General features: G+C 34.6%; 1 protein-coding gene across 8 annotated transcripts in view; it reads right to left on the bottom strand.

Annotated features, from left to right (window-relative positions):
• Positions 1–19940, bottom strand: part of LOC134250131 (uncharacterized) — a 34742-nt gene that overhangs the window by 12611 nt on the left and 2191 nt on the right. For 4 of the 8 annotated variants that reach the window (XM_062732477.1, XM_062732476.1, XM_062732478.1 and 1 more), the window contains exons 2-7: positions 9891–9948; positions 9602–9661; positions 6537–6609; positions 6088–6160; positions 5041–5951; positions 2394–2564 (exon numbers count right to left, since the gene is read on the bottom strand). In XM_062732477.1, coding sequence (XP_062588461.1) covers positions 2394–2564; positions 5041–5869 — 1000 coding nt within the window. In that variant the 5' untranslated portion in view covers positions 5870–5951; positions 6088–6160; positions 6537–6609; positions 9602–9661; positions 9891–9948. Of the gene's footprint in view, positions 1–2393; positions 2565–5040; positions 5952–6079; positions 6161–6392; positions 6437–6530; positions 6610–9601; positions 9662–9890; positions 9949–19940 lie in introns of those variants that run through there. The other 4 variants (XM_062732480.1, XM_062732481.1, XM_062732479.1 and 1 more) reach the window with 4 other exon arrangements.

The following is a 19940-nucleotide window of genomic DNA, read 5'->3' as shown; positions in this document are numbered from 1 at the left end:
TGGATTATTATCGAAAAGTTTAAATCCAAAAGTAGTCCCATGACCAATCATGGCTTTGCTATTCTTGAGAAGATTTTTAAAGAATTTTCCTGTATATTTCCAAGTAAAATTTTGGTCGGCCATTGTGGCCCCACCCTACCCCCGGGGGTCATGATTGAAAAAAACTAAAATCTACACTACCTGAGGATATTTCCCCATAAGTTTCAACTTTCGTTGCAATGTGGTTCTTGTGAAGAAGATTTTTAACAAACTTTGAATCTACACTAATTGAGATACTTCCATATAAATATGATCAATTATGGCTTCGCTATTCTTGAGAAGAAGATTTAAAAAAAAAACCTATATATTTCTATGTTAAAATTTGGTCGGCCATTATGGCCCCGCCCTACCCCCGGGGGTCATGATTTGAATAAACTTGAATCTACACTACCTGAGGTTGCTTCCATATAAATAATTAATTATAGATTTGTTATTCTTAAGAAGAATTTTTAAAAGAATTTTCCTATATATTTCTATGTAAAATTTTGGTCGGCAATTGTGGCCCCGCCCTAGCCCCCAGGGTCATGATTTGAACAAACTTAAATCTACACTATCTAACTAAGGATATTTCCCCAAAAGTTTCATCTTTCCTGGCCCAGTGGTTCTTGAGAAGAAGATTTTTTAAACAAGAAGCCCAAGGGCCACATCGCTCACCGGAGTAACTTGGGTGAAGTAGTTCTTTAGCAAATTTCCCCTTGTGCTATACCTATCGTCCCCCTACCCCCTCTCCTTTCATTATTTTAATACTTTAGAATCTACACTACCCAAGGAGGCTTCCACGTCAGTTTTTCGAGCCCAGTGGTTCTTGAGAAGAAGATTTTGAAAGATTCGTTCAATACATTTCTATGTATTCCCTATTGTGGCCCCGCCCTACCCCTGGGGTTCATGATTTTAACAATTTGATATCTACACTTCCTAAGGAGGCTTCCACATAAGTTTCAGTTTTCCTGGCCCAGTGGTTCTTGAGAAGAAGATTTTTGTTCTATATATTTCTATGTAAAACTTGGTTTCCCTATTGTGGCCCCGCCCTACCCACCGGGTCATGATTTTTAAAATTTAATATCTACACTTCCCATGGATGCTTCCATATAAGTTTCAGCTTTCCTGGCCCTGTGGTTCTTGAGGAGAAGATTTTTAAAGATTTGTTCTATACATTTCTATGCAAAACTTAATTCCCCTATTGTGGCCCCGCCTTACCCCCGGAGGTAATGATTTTTACAATTTGATATCTACACTACCCAAAGATGCTTAACATTAGTTTCAGCTTTCCTGGTCTAGTGGTTCTTGAGAAGAAGATTATTAAAGATGTTTTCTTTACATTTCTATGGTAAACTTGAATTCCCAATTGTGGCCTTGCCCTACCTCTGGGGGTCATGATTTTTACAATTTGATATCTACACTACCCAAGGATGCTTCAACATAAATTTCAGCTTTCCTGGTCCAGTGGTTCTTGAGAAGAAGATTTTCAAAGATTTGTGCTATATATTTCTAAGTAAAACTTGTATCCCCATTGTGGCCCCGCCCTACCCCAGGGGGTCATGATTTTAACAATATTATATCTACAATACCCAAGGATTGCTTCCACATAAGTTTCAACTTTCCTGGCCCAGTGGTTCTTGAGAAGAAGATTTTTTAATGACCCCAGTCTATTTTTGTCTTTTCTTGATTGCCTCCCCTTGGAAGGGGACTTGGCCTTTCATTTCAATAATTGAAACTCCTCTTCACCTAAGGATACTTTTTTTTAAGTTTGGTTCAATTTGGTCTATTGCTTGAGAAGAAGTCGAAAATGTGAAAATTTTACAGACGGACAGATAGACAGACAGACGAATAAACAGATGGACGACGAACAAAATGTGATCAGAAAAGTTCACTAGAGCCTTCGGCTCAGGTGAGCTTAAAATACCATCAAATTTTCATTAATTCCCAGTTATCTCCCCTTGAATGAGGGCGTGGCCCTTCATTTGAACAAACTTCAAACCCCTTCACCTAAGGATACTTTGTGGAAAATTTGGTTGAAATTGGCCCATTGGTACTTGAGAAGAAGTCAAAAATGTGAAAATTTTACAGACAGACAGAAAGACAGACAGCTAGACGGACATACGGACAGCTAGACAGACAGACGGACGCTGACAAAATGTGAACAGAAAAGCTCACTTGAGCCTTCAGCTCAGTTGAGCTAAAAAAAAAAAAGGTCATTTACATAACTTAAGGGAGGTGATTTCTGACCTTGAACTTGTAAAAGTGGCCATGGGTCAAGGTCAAAACACACAATCGTTGTGACTAGTAAACATTTTTAGTGTTTCACCATAATATTTGGTCTGGACATAAATTTTAAAATATATTCAAACTCATACCCTCTATCCTGTGAATGCTGTCAAACAATTCTTTTATTTTTCTAAGTTGATGTCTGCTGTGATCCTCAGAGCTGGTACACTCCACACACAAGGGAACACCACACGGGGTACAGAACTGGTCCAGGGGAATTCTGGGATGTTTTCTACATTTGATGTTCTCCAGGGGGACTCCTGTTGGAAATAAAAAGTTTTATGATTTAAATAATTAATCAATGCTGATAAATCACCACAGAGAAAAGGCATTTTGTTACTTTTTTAATAACAAAGTCCAAATATTCATGAAATTGGAGTAGTAAAAATGTTTTATTGAGTCCAGAAAATATTTCAGAAACAAATCTAGATATTACATGTATTTACATTCATTAAAAAAAGTATATGTTATTAAATTCAAAAATACGTGTATACAGATTAAAAACATTTGTCAATTGTTGTGATAAAACATCATTGATCTATGATCTAAAATTATTATGTATAGGAATTTATTGTTTGCAATATATTGGCCTATAAGCATGATAAGAATACATGAAAACAATATAAAGATATCATCAATTATCAAATGTCATTGATAACTGCTATCAATATTTGAGAGGGGCGGGCGAGGATGGGAATCTAAAGATTAATTTTATCTGGACTAATCAAATTATTTGCTCATGAATAGTTTAGATGCAGTCTAAATGGTTTAAGTGTTCAAAAGTTTAAGTTCTGTCATATCTGACATCACAATAATGAAAAAAATTACTGACATAATTTGAACTAGAACAGTCATATCATATATAACCCCCCGAACCACTATATCCCCCCACCCTACCTCCAGTCCGTTAAGTCCCAACACTTAATTGTGAGTGCATTTGTAATTATAAACCACAGAAATCAATCTTACGTGTTTCTGCCAGTGACCTTCAATGCTTATAACTGTGTACAAATGATACAGTAACTCTTTTATATGTTTTAATGCATTATCAACTAAGGGCTTCATGTCATTGGAATACACAGCGTTACAAATGAACAGAATGAATCAAATGATGAATATACAAGTATTTCCTCCTTCGCCATACATGTATCTTGTACTTACATTTTATACAGGCAGTTAATTATAAAATTATATTTCTAGTTCCATGAACAAACTATTCTGAAACAAGGCAGGAGGCAATTTTTTTTTTTCTCAAGAATTATTTTTACACATTTATAATGAAAAGGGGGGTAACTTGATTTTCTTCTTCACCTTCAAATACAAAATTGGGTTATCTCCCTTTCATTAGCAAGTTACTAAAATTGATCAATGCAGATGCACTCAGGCGTATTCTGTGGTGTCTAAAAAATATTTTTTGTTAATAAAGTTGGAGTGAATCTTAAACTTTATTATGGATTTTAAGCTTAAATATTGTTTGGTTATTTCTATATTTCATCTAGAACTTTCTAACTACACAAAACGTCACTCCAGTACACAGTGTAAATTTCCCCCACACCTGCTACAGAAATACACAACAATTAAACATTCTTAGAGACAGCTGTGTTAATATCACTGGTGTCTATATCTACATGTACCTGTCAACGTCAACACAAAATCTCATCTGTTTTGAATGTAGAATTTACTTTAATAAACTGAATACATTAGGCCATCTAAATTTAATTCTCTGGTTCTCAGGCCAATTTTCTCCAAAACAGATGCGGGAGGGCGGCATTTTATTTATTATTTTATTGGCAGAAAAGTAGATGAGGGAGGTATTTTTTTAATTTGAATTTTCGAATTTTCTTTAACATAAAGATAATTTTTTTTAATCACAGACATACTTTACATTTCTGGTCAAAATTTCTGCTCTAACCATTGCTAATCAGCGTGTAAACATCGTAGGTAATGTCCTCGATTGCATTTCCAAACGAAGTGGCCAAAATCTCATTGCAAATGTCTACCGGAAGTGATATTTGAATACTAAACTACGAAACAAATGAGGTCGGAATGGTCTCCGCAATACCAGCTTTTTATTTTATTAAAAATACAATAAAATTAGCAATGCGGCTACCTCAAAATGGATGCGCGCGGGCCTGAGAACCAGAATTTCAATTTTATATGGCCTTATAAAAGAATATTGTAATAATTGTAAAATTGTAAAATATCTTAAAATTTAATCACTATCTACTTCTCAAAAAATTATCATACTACACTAATTGTATTTATCGAACAAAAGAACACAAGATTTCAAAAGTTGGTAATTATACCCCCATTGACCTGTTGACAGTATATTGTACAAAAATCCATGAACCAAACATCAATGTACATCATATGAATCAGTGATTGAAGAAGAGTTACACACAACACCTGAACACTACACAATTAATTAAAAACTGGATATAAATCTATCATTTCTTTTTAATTGTGTCTTTTTATCGTGTTTATCATCATAAACGTTATCTTTAACATCTAATGTTTGTTGTTAACACATTGATTGATTAAACTTAAACACTGGTAAATAAACACTTGAATATATATATATATATATATATATATATATATATATATATGTACATGTACATGTACTAGTACAGTAACTAGTTATTCTTAAATAATCCCCCTCACATAATGGAGTTATTAATTAGTATAGATGTTATAATTATACAATACAATCAAACAGACTACAGTGTTACTTACCAGTCAGAGAGTCTGTATCTACCACTCTGTATAGGTTGACTGTGTTGTTGTACGACCCTACCCAGAGTAGGTGTGTGTCCTCATCATATTTCAGGCCCCATGGTGAGTCTATCCCGTGTTGTGTCAGTATCTCTGTCAGATAGTGACCCTCGCTATCTAACATCAGTACTGACCAGGTGTTATAATCACACACCAGGATGTGTGACAGCGCGTCAGTACAGATTCCACGTGGTGATAGTCCTGATCCTGATGGAGGACCTGTGTAGGAGAATCGGTAATTAACGTCACGATCTGTCACCACTACAGCCTCACGGTCCCAGTCAGACACAATAACATCTCCATTGCGGTTCTCTGTGATGTAGAGAGGATATCCATACAGTCTCTGACCTGTGTTGTTGTGGTGCTGTATGGTCTGGGTGTTTTCTCCTGTGGAGTTATACCGCACTACCTTGCCTGTATATGGATCACCTCTATACATCCCGACCAGCAGGTCTCCAGTGGAGGGGGAGCTGTAGACACTCACTGGTCTCCATGGTGATGTGTTGTTGTACTTTATTATCGTAGTCTTTTCTTTATTCTCTGTAGACAGTTTATTGATGTTTAATTCACTGTCTATATAAATTAGATCACCATTAGAGTCCACAGTGTGTCCTCCATCAACACTACCTATATCTGTCACGCGATCTAGTTCTTCTCCTTTAGTGTTTGTCAGTATAAGATTGCCTTTATCATCACTGATCCAGACCTGGTCTGTAGACACACGGGAAATGTGATCACACTCCCTAACACCAGACACGGTGACAGATTTCTGTAACACTCCTCTATACATTATTTACAGCAGACATCTATTTCTTTATCCTGATGTTTTATAACAGGATCATGTGTTGATTTCCTCAGTCAGGGAGATCTCTCTGTAAATTACAACGCAGTGTTAGAATTATCTACATCAGTTACACGTCTCTATTTATAATTGTAAGCATATATCAATGTCTTAGGTTTAATAACATGAAGAATTATATTGAATTGAATGCAGATAAACATAAATACCTTTACACTGAGAACTGTATCCTCTACAAATCTCTCTCTCTTGCAGGGTCCAACAGTTCACCATTAGTCTGATCTAAATAATCAATATTGATAATTTGAAACATTGTTGAAAACTGAGGGTTTTGATTTCTTAAAAAAGTATAATATGAACTCATTTGAAATATTACATGTCAATTTTTCCTGACCAGTAGAATTCAACAACTTCATAATTTACACAGCATACTCAAACATTATAATTTATATTTTCTTTCTATAGTGTGTTGTGACATGGTTATAAATAGTAACAGAGAATTGTATACCATTACCACACTGATTTCTTGTATCTGGTAGAAACTGTATACATGGTTATAAATAGTAACAGGGAATTGTATACCATTACCACACTGATTTCTTGTATCTGGTAACAACTGTACAGTTATATAAAGAAACAAAGAATTGTATACCATTACCACACTGATTTCTTGTATTTGGTAAAAACTGTATACATGTACAGGTAGCCTCCATTCATCTTGTTACTGTGTTCTGTTTAAAAAAAATAAGGAATATATTATTATTCACCATTGTTACAAAACATACATCTCTCCTGTTTATTTATTTAAATAAAGAAAATTGTGTCTTCATTTTGATATTACAAAATTCGAATGAGAGCTTTTATAAGGATTGAGTGTTTGGTTTTAGTAATATTTATTTAAAACATGTAAAAATTGCATACTGCATATGTACATCTATAAATATACTGCATGTTCATACAGTGCTGTACATGTATATGTAGAACATGTGTAGTATTCTGTATGAGTGTTATAGTTTTTCCACCACATATACATGGGCATAGGAAGCAAATTGAAAGTGAAGGGGGGGAGGGGGTGGGCGTAACCCTACAAAAAAGGTAAATCCCAACTTTCAATGCCTATATAATGTCTATTTTTGCAAAAAACGTAGGGAGAGGGGAAGACCCCCCCCCCTCCGATTCCGACGCCTATGCATATTATATACTGTTAGTATCTCCAATCATTAATAAACATTTTACAGCGATTAAAAATTTGACTTCAGTCTAAGTCTGTCTCATGAATCTGGAACCAGAACCCCTTACCCACGGAAAAGGAAATTCACAATTTTGGAAGAGTTACACTTTTTTCATCATAAGTATTTTTAAGGGATGGCAATCAAATGCAGAATTGCTAATCGGTTAACTGCAACAAGTTTCAACCGATTAACCAGTTAATTGTATTGAAATACATATATTCTTGTTTGAAAAACGCTGATTTTCAACCCTATGTGCAGCGATTTCATTTTTTAAAATAAATTTAAAGAAAATTTTGTTCAATTTTATTTTTTCCGACTAACCGAGTACAAATTTTATAACTTATTCCCATAATTCCGACCAAATAATTGGTTAACCGGTTACAAATTGCCATCCTTAGTATGTATGTAGTTAATTTGTTTGATACCCAGGGGCAGAGAGATAGAGATTTTCAATGAAGTTATGCATTTTCACTATATACAACTGTAATAAATATAGCCAAACCCTGAGAATCCCTCATCGTCGGGCCATGAAATAAAAATTTTTATACATGTTATAAGAAACACCTTTCATAATTATAAATACATGTATGTACGTAGTTAGTTTGTTTAACACCCAGGGACAGAGAAAACAGATTTTTACAGAATTAATGCATTTTCATTATATAATCAAAAGAGCCCTGCCCTAACACCAGAACCCCTGACCTGGGGCCATGAGTTTCACAATTTTGGTAGAGGACTGAATTTTTATTACAATCATGCAAAAAGTTTGACTGCTTGAGGGCTATGATTAAAGGAAAAGATTTTTCTAGATTGAATTAATTTTAGTGATTTTGGCCCCACCCCTCAGGTTCCGGGGGCGGGGGCATGAAATTCACAATTTTTGTTCCCCATCACTCATAAATTATGCTCTATGCAAAATTTGGCTGAAATTGGTTCAATGGTTCCAGAGAAGCTAAAAATGTTCATAAGATCATAAGATTACACTCAACAAACGACATACGACAACGGACAAAAACAGATAGCAATAGGTCACCTGAGTTACTCGTGTGAGGAGGGGGGCATAAAACTTAGATGAGCTCACTTTTGATCTCAGTCTCACTTTTCAACTAAATATTCTTTTAGTAAGAGTGAGATTCATTGAGATCAAAAGTGAAGTTGTCTAAGTCTTATGACCCCCATGGTCTGGTGATAAGACAAGAGGCCCATGGGCCACATCGCTCACCTGAGAAGCTTTGACCATGCTATTCTTAACCCAAATTCCCCCTTAGTTCTTGATAAGAAGATTTTGAAAGATTTTTCCTATATATTTCTATGTAAAACTTTGATTCTTTACTGTGGCCCGCCCAACCCCCGTGGGGTCATGATTTGAACAATTTAGAATCTATACTACCCCTGGATGCGTCCACATAAGTTTCAGCTTTTCTGGCCCAGTGGTTCTTGAGAAGAAGATTTTGAAAGATTTTTCCTAGATATTTCTGTGTAAAACATTGATTCCCTATTGTGGTCCGGCCCAACCTCCGGGGGTCATGATTTGAACAATTTCGAATCTACACTTCCCCAGGATGCTTCCACATAGGTTTCAGCTTTTCTGGCCCTGTAGTTCTTTAGAAGGAAATTTTGAGAAAGATTTTTTCTATATATTTCTATGTAAAACTTTGATTCTCTATTTTGGCCCGCCCAAACCCTGGGGGTCATGATTTAAAAAAATTAGAGTCTACACTACCCCAGGATGCTTTCCCATAAGTTTCATCTTTTCTGGCCCTGTGGTTCTTGACAAAAAGATTTTGAAAGATTTTTCCTATACATTTCTATCTAAACTTTGATTCCCAATTGTGGCCCCGCCCAAACCCCGGGGGTCATGATTTGAACAATTTAGAATCTATACTACCCCAGGATGCTTCCAAATAAGTTTCAACTTTTCTGGCCCAGTGGTTCATGAGAAGAAGATTTTTAATGACCCCACCCTATCTTTGTCTTTTCTTGATTATCTCCCCTTGGCCCAGCGGTTCTTGAGAAGTTGAAAATGTAAAAGTTCACAGACGGATAGTAGACGGACGGATGGATAACAGACAAAATGTGATCAGAACTCACAGAGTTTTAAGCTCAGGTGAGATGAAATGTGTCAAGTTTACAGAAAGGCAGACAGAGAGCATACAGACTATTATCAGAAAAGTTCATGTGATTTTTGGGGGCTCAGGTGAGCTACAATATGTAAAGTTTATAGACAGACAGAATACAAAATGTGATCAGAAAATCTCACTTAAATTCAGGTTAGCTAAAAATGTTATGAGCAGAAAAGTTCAATATTTTGTAGTTGCATATTGAGTTCATTTTACTCCTGATATTGAGACAATTTTTTTTCTTTTTTCCCCTCATACTTCACATTCATGAAAAATATAAAAAAAAGTTCTTCCCACTTGTGAAATATATCTATCTTTTACATTCAACTACAAAACTTTCAATATTCTTTAGGTAAAAGAGATATAAAAACCTGTAAGGAGATGATGCTTCCCTTTCCCTGACAATGGTTGGATAGTACACACTGGGGAATCTGTCAAAATAGATTTAGACTATTTAATACATACAACCTATGTATCTATATAAATAATGAGTCCCTTAGCTTGTAAAACGCCAGAAGTGTTTAAGTTCAATAATGCTTTCTAAAGATACAAAACTTGAAGTATATATGTATATGAATACAAGTACAATTAAATTAATGTTTACAATTGACAAGGGTTAATAAATATACATGTACCCTTGTGAGAGAATTAAAAAGAAACCTGTAAGGAGATAATTCTTTCCTCTTTGTGATGATTGGATAGTAGGATTCTGGGAAATCTGTCAAAATAAATTGAGACAATTAACCTATATATAAAAATAATGAAGCCTTGAGCTTGTGAAACAATACAAGGCCAAAAGAAAAATAGTCTTGTTTCCTGCTACCCAACCTACCCATTTTTTTTTAACTTTTGGGGAAAAACATGAAATTGCAGGAATTCTATGTTAAAGTGAAAAAAAATATATTTGAATTGTATTTCATGACATATATGTTTAAAATATGGACTTTCAGTAAATTCCGTCTTGAGTTCACTGTTGTGCATCTCGACTTAATTGGAACTGCTACAGTGCTACCCAAACTACCCAATATTTTTGTTCCACTACCTTAAGTTTTTTTTTTAGCTTTTGGGGGAAAAAATTGAAATTGCAGGAATTCTATGTTAAAATGAAAAAAAAATGTATATATTCGAAACTGTATTTCATGCCATACCGTATATCAATTTTTTTCGCGATGATCTATTTTTCGCATTTTTGTGACCATTTTCAATTCGCAAAAAATAAAAAGCGCAGAAATTATATCCATTTCATTAAATTTCATTTCATTAAATCCCTTCTGAGTTGTGCATCAAAAGATTTAACGTAGCTACGGATAGCGATCACGTGACATTGCATGTGAATTCTAAATTAAGAATTTTTCGGTTGGCTTATTCCGGAAATGCGCATAGTTCAATATGGCGGACTGCAAGTTGTAAACAACGTGCTCCGAGAAAAGTACACGGGAAACGTTATTATGATGGTTATAGGAAGGCTCAGCTGTAAAGGTAGATCAAGTAAATTAGAGCGAATGAGAGAATATAACATCTTGAGAAACAGAAAACAATAAAACTTTTTTATGAACTAAAATGTCTGTGTATCGCAAACGACTGGCTAGCACCCCCTATTCCAAAGCCGACGACGCAGCTGGTTTGAATCTCAATCATGATATGACATGGATGAAATCGAAAGAGGGGCGAAGATTTGTTGACATGAGGAACTTGACAAAGCAGTTTATATGCTCTCAGTCACAGTGATAAAGGCAATCGTTTGTATATTTTCCAAAAACTCAAAGCGATGGTGACTCGGTACTTTATAGTCTCATTATGTAAATGGGACTGATAGTACTTTACTATTTATGGATTTACCGACACTTTCCACGGGAAATCCAGGCCCCGAAAGGAATACGATAGAGAGGCTTATGATCACTGTTGATATCAACTCAAAAGTAGCTCTTGGTAAGTCATATCTATAGATATTTGCATGACATACTTTCATAATAATAGGCCCATTTTTGTCCCCCGCTTGAAAATTGGGGGATATTAATTTGGGTTTGTCCGTCCGTCTGTCCGTCCGTCCGTCTTTCTGTCTGTCTGTAACGCTTTCGTTTCCACACGATATCTCGAGAATCCTTTGAGCTTTTGCAATGAAATTTAGCATAGCAACTCCCTATGGACTAAAGAAGACCCCTATTGATTTTGAGGTCAAAAGGTCAAAGGTCAAGATCATAAATAAGCAAATTCTGTCTGTTAAAAAACTTTCGTTTCCACGCGATATCTCTAGAACCCTTTGAGCTATTGCAATGAAATTTTATATAACAACTCCCTGTGGCCTAATGAAGACCCCTATTGATTTTGAGGTCAAAAGGTCAAAGTTAAAGGTCGTAAATTCATACATTCTGTCTGTGTGTAATACTATTATTTCTGGGCGATATTTCAAGAAGATTTTGAGCTTATGCAATGTAATTTTATATCAAAACTCCCTAGGACGTCTCTCGCCCCTCTCAAAGTGCCCCGCCCCGTTTGTTTTATTAGTATTTATTATAGTATTACATGTCGCTATTTTTAGCGCAGGGGCATGAGGAGAGTTACTGCGTATAAAACAGGTTCTCGGCGGACTTTAAGTTCTTATTACATCTATTAGAACTGTTTAATAAAGGCTAAATAAATCAGACACCATGGATTGTGTAAAATTTTGAGAATACCGAACATGAAAACATGAATATATACATGTATGTGACTTCACTTCAGCATATACTTCACAACGCATAAATCGATTCCGTGGTCTAGTGGTTATGTCTCTCGCATCAAATGTGAGAAGTCCCGGGATCGATTCTCGGTCGAACCTTTCTTTTTTTTCTTTTTTTTTAAATACTTTTTTTTACTAAGTGATAGTATTCAGCAAGTGAAATGAAACATTTATGAGGTTATAAAATCATCATTACAGTGTGATAAAAATTCCATATAAAAAATCTTCTATACACATAATGAAGAATAAGCAATCAAATCTTTATATGCATATTGACATACATGTATTTTATTTGCTTCAGTATACATGTATACATTTAATAATTCTACAAATTCAGTCAGGGGGAGCCGACTTTTTCCCTAAGCGGGGGACACGAATTCTCTGAATTAGCTTGTTAATTCAGCATTAAACCTCACCCTAGTATTAGTAAATTCAGAGAATGTAATAAAAGGACTGTCATTCATTTGATGGGGGTGGGAGGGGGGGGCAAATTTTATGGGTGTCAGATTATGTATTTACAGTGAAGGGTAGATAATTTATTTTTATTTCCAAGATCACTTGGGGCCTAATTTTTGTCAGATTGTACCTAAGATATTTTTCTATTCAAAAAATTCCACATTTATAATCATTTAGGGTATTTCGATTCACCTTTAAAGTATTTACATTTTGACTTACAAAAATAATTTTGAGGATAAAACATGTTTGAAAATTAAATTAATTTATCAATAATCAGGTAAATTTTGTGTAAATTATAATTATTTTTGTTGCTCTGAGTGAGTGTTTCAATTTGGTAAAATTTACGGTAGCCCTGCAGGGCAAGTTTAAAGACATGTTTAGTAGTCCAAACTCAATATTCAGTTGTCGCGGGCCAGCGGACTACCTTTAGTGTTGAACCCTGGACAGATTATTTTTGTTTTTCTTCACTGGTAAAAACTGTGTCGGTGTGGTATACATTGAAACTGTTTCCATGTTGTTTGCTGTTCTGATGAAATTGATAAATCTTTATATTACTGTATTGCTGTATAGTTAGAATATTGGCCAGGCAGTGGGGCATTTTAATTAAATTTAATGTTAGATTTACTGGTTAAAAAGTGATTTGCCAATGAACTAATATAATTAAATTTTGGTTTTGCTGGTATACATATATATTTATTTGATCTACTTTTTTTTTTCAGCCATCAAGATGGTACTTTCTGGTTTAGGACCACCAACCCATAGCAGACCAGGGGATCTTGATGTCAGCATAATAGTGATAATGGTTAAGTCATCATTTAAATTTTGCTATGCCAAATTTAATAAGTGTAGAAAATTGGCAATTTACATATATGAGGTGTAAAGTTTTGCAAGTTATATATATATGTATGTAATATGTAATGGTTTGGGCCTTGGATATATATCGTCCAGGATAGCTTAGTCTGTAAAGCACATGACTAGTGATGCAGGGGTCTCAGGTTTGATTCCTGGTCTATCCATACATTTTCTCTTTTCCTGTTACGATATATAGACATCGTGGGAAATATATTTTGACGTTGACTGCAGATAATATTGTATTTGTTAAATTTTATAAATTACAGATAAATTTATCAGTACAGAGTACAAGGTATATGAATGTGAAGTCCAGACCATTGATGCTGATGATGATTCAACTACTGCAGCTCGACGGAAGAATGATTTTCCATCCCTTCCAAAAAAGAGCAGGACAAGAATCGCTTGTTGAAAATAAACTTACATAGTCAATAGACTACTTTTCTTTGTCAGCTTTACATTACCGGGTACATGTATCTCTTGATTGAGTGTTACATTTAAAGTGGAAACTAATCACTCCACAAATAGATTTTTTTTCTTCCATTTTTCATATTTAATCTACTCTGTTTATGTCTGGTGTGGTAATAGATCACTCCACATGCAACCTTTCATGTTTAATGTACTATGTTATGTTTTGTATATGTCAGTTGCAGTATTACACTGCTGTAGAGTTTAGATTATTCTTTTTTTATAAAAAAAATGTATGCACAATTTAATGTCGACTTGTGATGTCGGGTTCAGTAATAGGCCAATCAACAGATATTCTCTATTATGCATCTACACTGTGAGTGTTTTTTAGGCTTTTAATAAGCTGTTCCAGATATTCATGTAGAATCTATTTTTTTAACTTTTTATATAAAATGTCCTGCATCAAGTGTTATTTTGTTTTGTTATTTTGTTTTTAATTTTTAGGTAAAGTTTATGTAATTTTATATCTCGGGTCAAGGACGGTTTTAGACTAATCCCATTTTAAGATTTTTTTCTCTCTTAATGTCCAACCTTCAATCAAAAACCTACCTACATGTACCTATTTGTATATAAAAATATAGCCTAAAAAATAAAACACAGAATGTACGTGTATCATGTCTATAGTTATTATAATAGTGTAAATCTGAGGATTTTATTTCATCAATCTGCTTTTCTGATAGAAATATCTATTCTTCAGCAAAATCAAAATAATAAATGCTTAAGGTAAAGATCCATACCACGTAAAATAACGTTAAATGACGTTATTCTCGTTTGTGACGTTATTACGTCAAACGCGCCCGACGCTTATTCTATCAAAAATGCCTGACGTCGATTTCACTTACCATAAAAAAGGTACATTAATTTCCAAATAAAAGGCATAAATATACGATGTTCAGTTATTTTCCGGGATGCACGATCGAAGGAGAGTTTAAATTTAGATGATTCGTCAAACCGAAAGTACAACAAAGATGGCATGGAAGATTCATTGTCTCGAGTACAAGATAACTAAAAGACTTCGACAATATGGTCGTTTTTTGTCTCTGTAAGTTGAAGAAAAACAGAGTAACAAATAAATGGTTCCCTTGTCGAAAGTCATTATCGTTTGCTTACATGTTTGTACATAGGCCTAGGCTTAGTACATAACCATTTTCGAACCACATACGGCTCTGAAAGTATTCAGGTACCTAACTACTTTGCTTCAATATTCCGATTTTTATATGTCATTTTTCTCTTCTCGATTGTTTGAATTAAAATATCGTCCCCTGGGGATTGACTCAGGATTTTGAAAAAAAAAAATTATGGAAAACTTTTTTTTTACAATGTATATATCATACATAAAACAGTTACTGCACAAATGCTCTGTTATTTGGTATATCCTTGCACTGAAACATAAAATAATTATTGATAAAAAAAAAACCCAGAATATTTCATTTAAGTAGGAAAGGACATTGATACATTGACAAAAAAATTCCTTAATACACATAATATGTGAGATATATGCTGAAAACTTTACGCGTCAGCTCCAACACCTCTGTTATCGTCTAAATTACAAGAATCTTGAAAAACGAAAATAAATTATAAATTGCTACCAACTTGGTAATTTTTTTAATTAAAATAAAAATATCAATCTGTAGTACTTCTTATGTTCTTTCAAAATTTGGATATATATTAAAATAGCTTTAATATATACGGCACTATTTTCTTAAGAATTTTTACACATATTTTCATTTTGAAACCAAGGAGACAAAGTCAGGAAATATTTACTACCAAAGAGCTTAAAACACGTAACATCATTGAAAAATCATACAAAACAATCAAGGTTTACACAATTTTTGTCGACAAATAATTATATGACAATCTGCGCTACTTTTTAGACGACAACAGAGGTGTAAACGGAGCGCGCCCTCTAGTGAGAGATTGAACTGTCCTAACGAGCTAGTTTGGATTATTTTAGTCTGAAATGTGTATTGAAAAGGTTCCAAGGGGGAAATTTCAGCATAAGTTCTTAGAAGAATCATTTCTTGACAGATCCGTGGCGGTGAGTTAGTAAAATACTGCAAAATATAACGAAAACAGAGGTTGAAGCGAGGAAGGGGTCCAAAATGGCGTCCTCCCTTGTGTAGTTTTATTATCAGGTAGATGATTTTTTAATGAATAATTATTACACGCCGGGAGCAAGTCCCTGTGGCAAGAGCCAGGCGCGGACCCAGGAATTGGAGTTAGGGGGGCGCCAAAATTAGGCAAGGGGTCTGGGGGCCACCTTGAGGGCTGAGGCCCCCAGTGGCTCCAGTGCAAAGCCCTGGTGGGGGCCCAGGGGCGAAGCCCCCAGAAGCTCCTGGATTCTAGAGATTTTTAAGGGTTAAAATGAGGTCTACCAAAGCCCTGGTGGAAGCCCAAGGGGCGAAGCCCCCGGAAGCTCCTGGTTTCTAGAGATTTTGAAAGGTGAAAATGAGGTCTACCAAGTAAACATATTTGATTTACGCTAACTTTGACAATTTTAGGGGGGGGCGCGTGCCGGGTGCGCCCCCCCTTAAATCCGCCCCTGAGAGCAATTTATAGCCATAATGGGAACACTTCTAGTATACCAGTCCCTGTAAATTTGGCGCTAAAATAGGTGCCGCCGAAGGCGGTGTACAATATAACGATCGCGTGAGCGATCGATAAAAGCGAAAAAGAAGCCACAAATTGCAAATTTGACCCCAAATTCATGTTCCTTGTAAAAAATTGGGTTTAAAAAACTGGTTTTTAAACACAGTTTTTTAAATGAAAATTAAAAGATTTCGTAAAATAACGTACAGACCCTGAGACGTGCTACTACCCCACACGCTCGCTGCACGAACGGTACACGAACGCTACACGGTTTGCACGAAACGCTGCACGGTTTACACGAAACGCTACACGGTTTGCACGAAACGCTACACGGTTTACACGAAACGCTTTGCACGAAAGGCTGCACGGTTTACACGAAAGGCTGCACGAAACGCTTTTTACACGTTTCTCACACGCTTTGTACACGATTCTCGCACGTTTTGGCCTCGTTTTGGATTTTCTACTCGGAATATCTCGGGAATTATTACGATTTTATCATTAATTAAATGGAAATTTTTCACAAAGCCACATTTAGCAGCTGTTTAAATTAAATATAAGTACACTAGTATTATATAAACCGAGAGAAATATTTAATACACTGACAGTTGTAATTAATTAATAAATAATTGTCATTTCGTTTTCATTTATTTATTTATTCAACTGTTTAAAAACGAAATGCCGATATCATGAATGACTGTTTAATAAAATACAAATTTTATATATTTCAATGTAATATTTTTCCGAGTATAATTTAATTAATTAAACACAAATTGGATTTTTTACTGCAGGAAAATGAACTCATTGATTTTAAATAATATTGATTATATTGTGTTTGATTTCCGTAGGCGGATATTTTTCTTGATTTTGATCAAGTAATACAATTTGCTGATATACTCTACTATCGATTATTGACACATTTATAAAGTTTTTTTTATCTTGCGTAAGCATTATCTATACGAGGGAAACCGGTAAGGGGGGTGGGGGGGGAGTTAAATGTGATGTCTTAATCTATTCTTATTTGATTTCTCTTTTTACATGAATCTCATCAAATAACATCAGTATACCCATCATACTGTAAAATCCTTCAATTCAAAACCAGACTAAACGTATGTATATATGTGTATATTAATTAATTGTCGCGGCATTTGACTGTACATTGTACAACCGTACATACAATGTAGATCGATCTTTACACCGGCATTCAGGTATATTACAAGAAAACTGAAATAACGTAGATGAAATAAAAAGTACGTGATTTATAAAAAAAATAATATACAATCATTCATAATTACTCCTACGCTTTTCTTACATGATATTCATGAAAATAAACTACCAAATCAGTTCTGTTTATTTTACTGTTTACGGCTAGAAATTAGGATTTACAAGTAAAAGATGAAATCCGCTGATTAATACTTTGTACCAATTAAATATTTATAGAACCATTTTATTTAAAAAAGAAAATAAAATCCAGTCGTAATTTTCAGATGACATTAAGCCGTGAACTCAACATGTACATATAGCAAAGCAGGTTTTCTTTTGCCATGCACTGGGAGCCCGTGGTCGTTGTTGTAAATGACCTTGATCACAGTTGAAAGGCGGAAAGAAGATTCCAATACATTTTAAGGGGTGTATAGATCTGAGCACTCATTAAACAAAGGATTTAAAAAAGAATATAAATTTAAGCATTTATTTAAAATAACATAGGATTGAAAGTAACAGCAAAAAATGGGAGACTGTATCAGTAATTTAATTTACCCCCCCCCCCCTTATTTCTAAACATGTGGTCTTCAGTGCATTTGAATAAAAATTATAAAATCCATGTATTTGACCATAATGAGAGACAAGTTTTATGAATTAAATTAAACATCGTTTCAAATCTTTCTTTTACATACTTTAAATGTAAAGAAAAGAGCGGAGTCCTGATATAATTTTGATTTAAATTAAAAAAATAATAATAACGGTATTTCTTTCTCTCTTTGAGAAAAAAAAAATTAAGAAGCCATGATCGCGTTGATAGTATACTGAAATCAATGACCTTAGAATTGTGTACATAGTTGATTAATTTGAACACATTTTCTATAGAAGGAAATGAAAAAAACAAATATAATACATTACCGTGTTAATACATTTTGCACCATTTTTCTTTACTCCTAAAATATCACAACCATAACTTAATCAATAATAAAATACTACATGTAATACAATTTGACCCATCGATAGCCATATTTCAAATGAAATGACTTCCGAATGAATCTTACACGATTCTTGCACGAAAGTCACACGTTTCTCATACGGTTCTTACACGAAACTCGCACGTTTCTCACACGCTTTTCGCACGCTCGCTACACGGTTTGCACGAAACGCTTTGGAGCTTACACGAAACGCTGCACGGTTTACACGAAACGCTACGCGGTTCGCACGAAACGCTGCACGGTTTACACGAAACGCTACACGGTTTGCACGAAACGGAAAGCGCACGAAAGTTACACGCTTTTTTGGGGTAGTAGCACGTCTCAGGGTCTGCAGACCCTGAGACGTGCTACTACCCCACACGCTCGCTGCACGAACGGTACACGAACGCTACACGGTTTGCACGAAACGCTGCACGGTTTACACGAAACGCTACACGGTTTGCACGAAACGCTACACGGTTTACACGAAACGCTTTGCACGAAAGGCTGCACGGTTTACACGAAAGGCTGCACGAAACGCTTTGTACACGTTTCTCACACGCTTTGTACACGATTCTCGCACGTTTTGGCCTCGGTTTTGGATTTTCTACTCGGAATATCTCGGGCATTATTACGGTTTTATCATTTATTAAATGGAAATTTTTCACAAAGCCACATTAATATTTAGCAGCAGTTTAAATTAAATATCAGTACATTGGTTTTTATATAAACCGAGAGAAATATTTAATACACTGACAGTTGTAATTAATTAATAAATAATTGTCATTTCGTTTTCATTTATTTATTTATTCAACTGTTTAAAAACGAAATGCCGATATCATGAATGACTGTTTAATAAAATACAAATTTTATATATTTCAATGTAATATTTTTCCGAGTATAATTTAATTAATTAAACACAAATTGGATTTTTTACTGCAGGAAAATGAACTCATTGATTTTAAATAATATTGATTATATTGTGTTTGATTTCCGTAGGCGGATATTTTTCTTGATTTTGATCAAGTAATACAATTTGCTGATATACTCTACTATCGATTATTGACACATTTATAAAGTTTTTTTTATCTTGCGTAAGCATTATCTATACGAGAGAAAACGGTAAGGGGGGTGGGGGGGGGAGTTAAATGTGATGTCTTAATCTATTCTTATTTGATTTCTCTTTTTACATGAATCTCATCAAATAACATCAGTATACCCATCATACTGTAAAATCCTTCAATTCAAAACCAGACTAAACGTATGTATATATGTGTATATTAATTAATTGTCGCGGCATTTGACTGTACATTGTACAACCGTACATACAATGTAGATCGATCTTTACACCGGCATTCAGGTATATTACAAGAAAACTGAAATACCGTAGATGAAATAAAAAGTACGTGATTTATAAAAAAAAATAATATACAATCATTCATAATTACTCCTACGCTT

The sequence above is a fragment of the Saccostrea cucullata genome, unplaced genomic scaffold, assembly GCF_032062105.1.
Source record: "Saccostrea cucullata isolate Sc308-1 unplaced genomic scaffold, CSIRO_AGI_Scuc_v1 ctg1651, whole genome shotgun sequence".
NCBI classification, from domain to species: domain Eukaryota; kingdom Metazoa; phylum Mollusca; class Bivalvia; order Ostreida; family Ostreidae; genus Saccostrea; species Saccostrea cuccullata.
The sequence above is the reverse complement of the archived record's forward strand: the minus strand, read 5'-3'. Positions and strand labels throughout refer to the sequence as shown.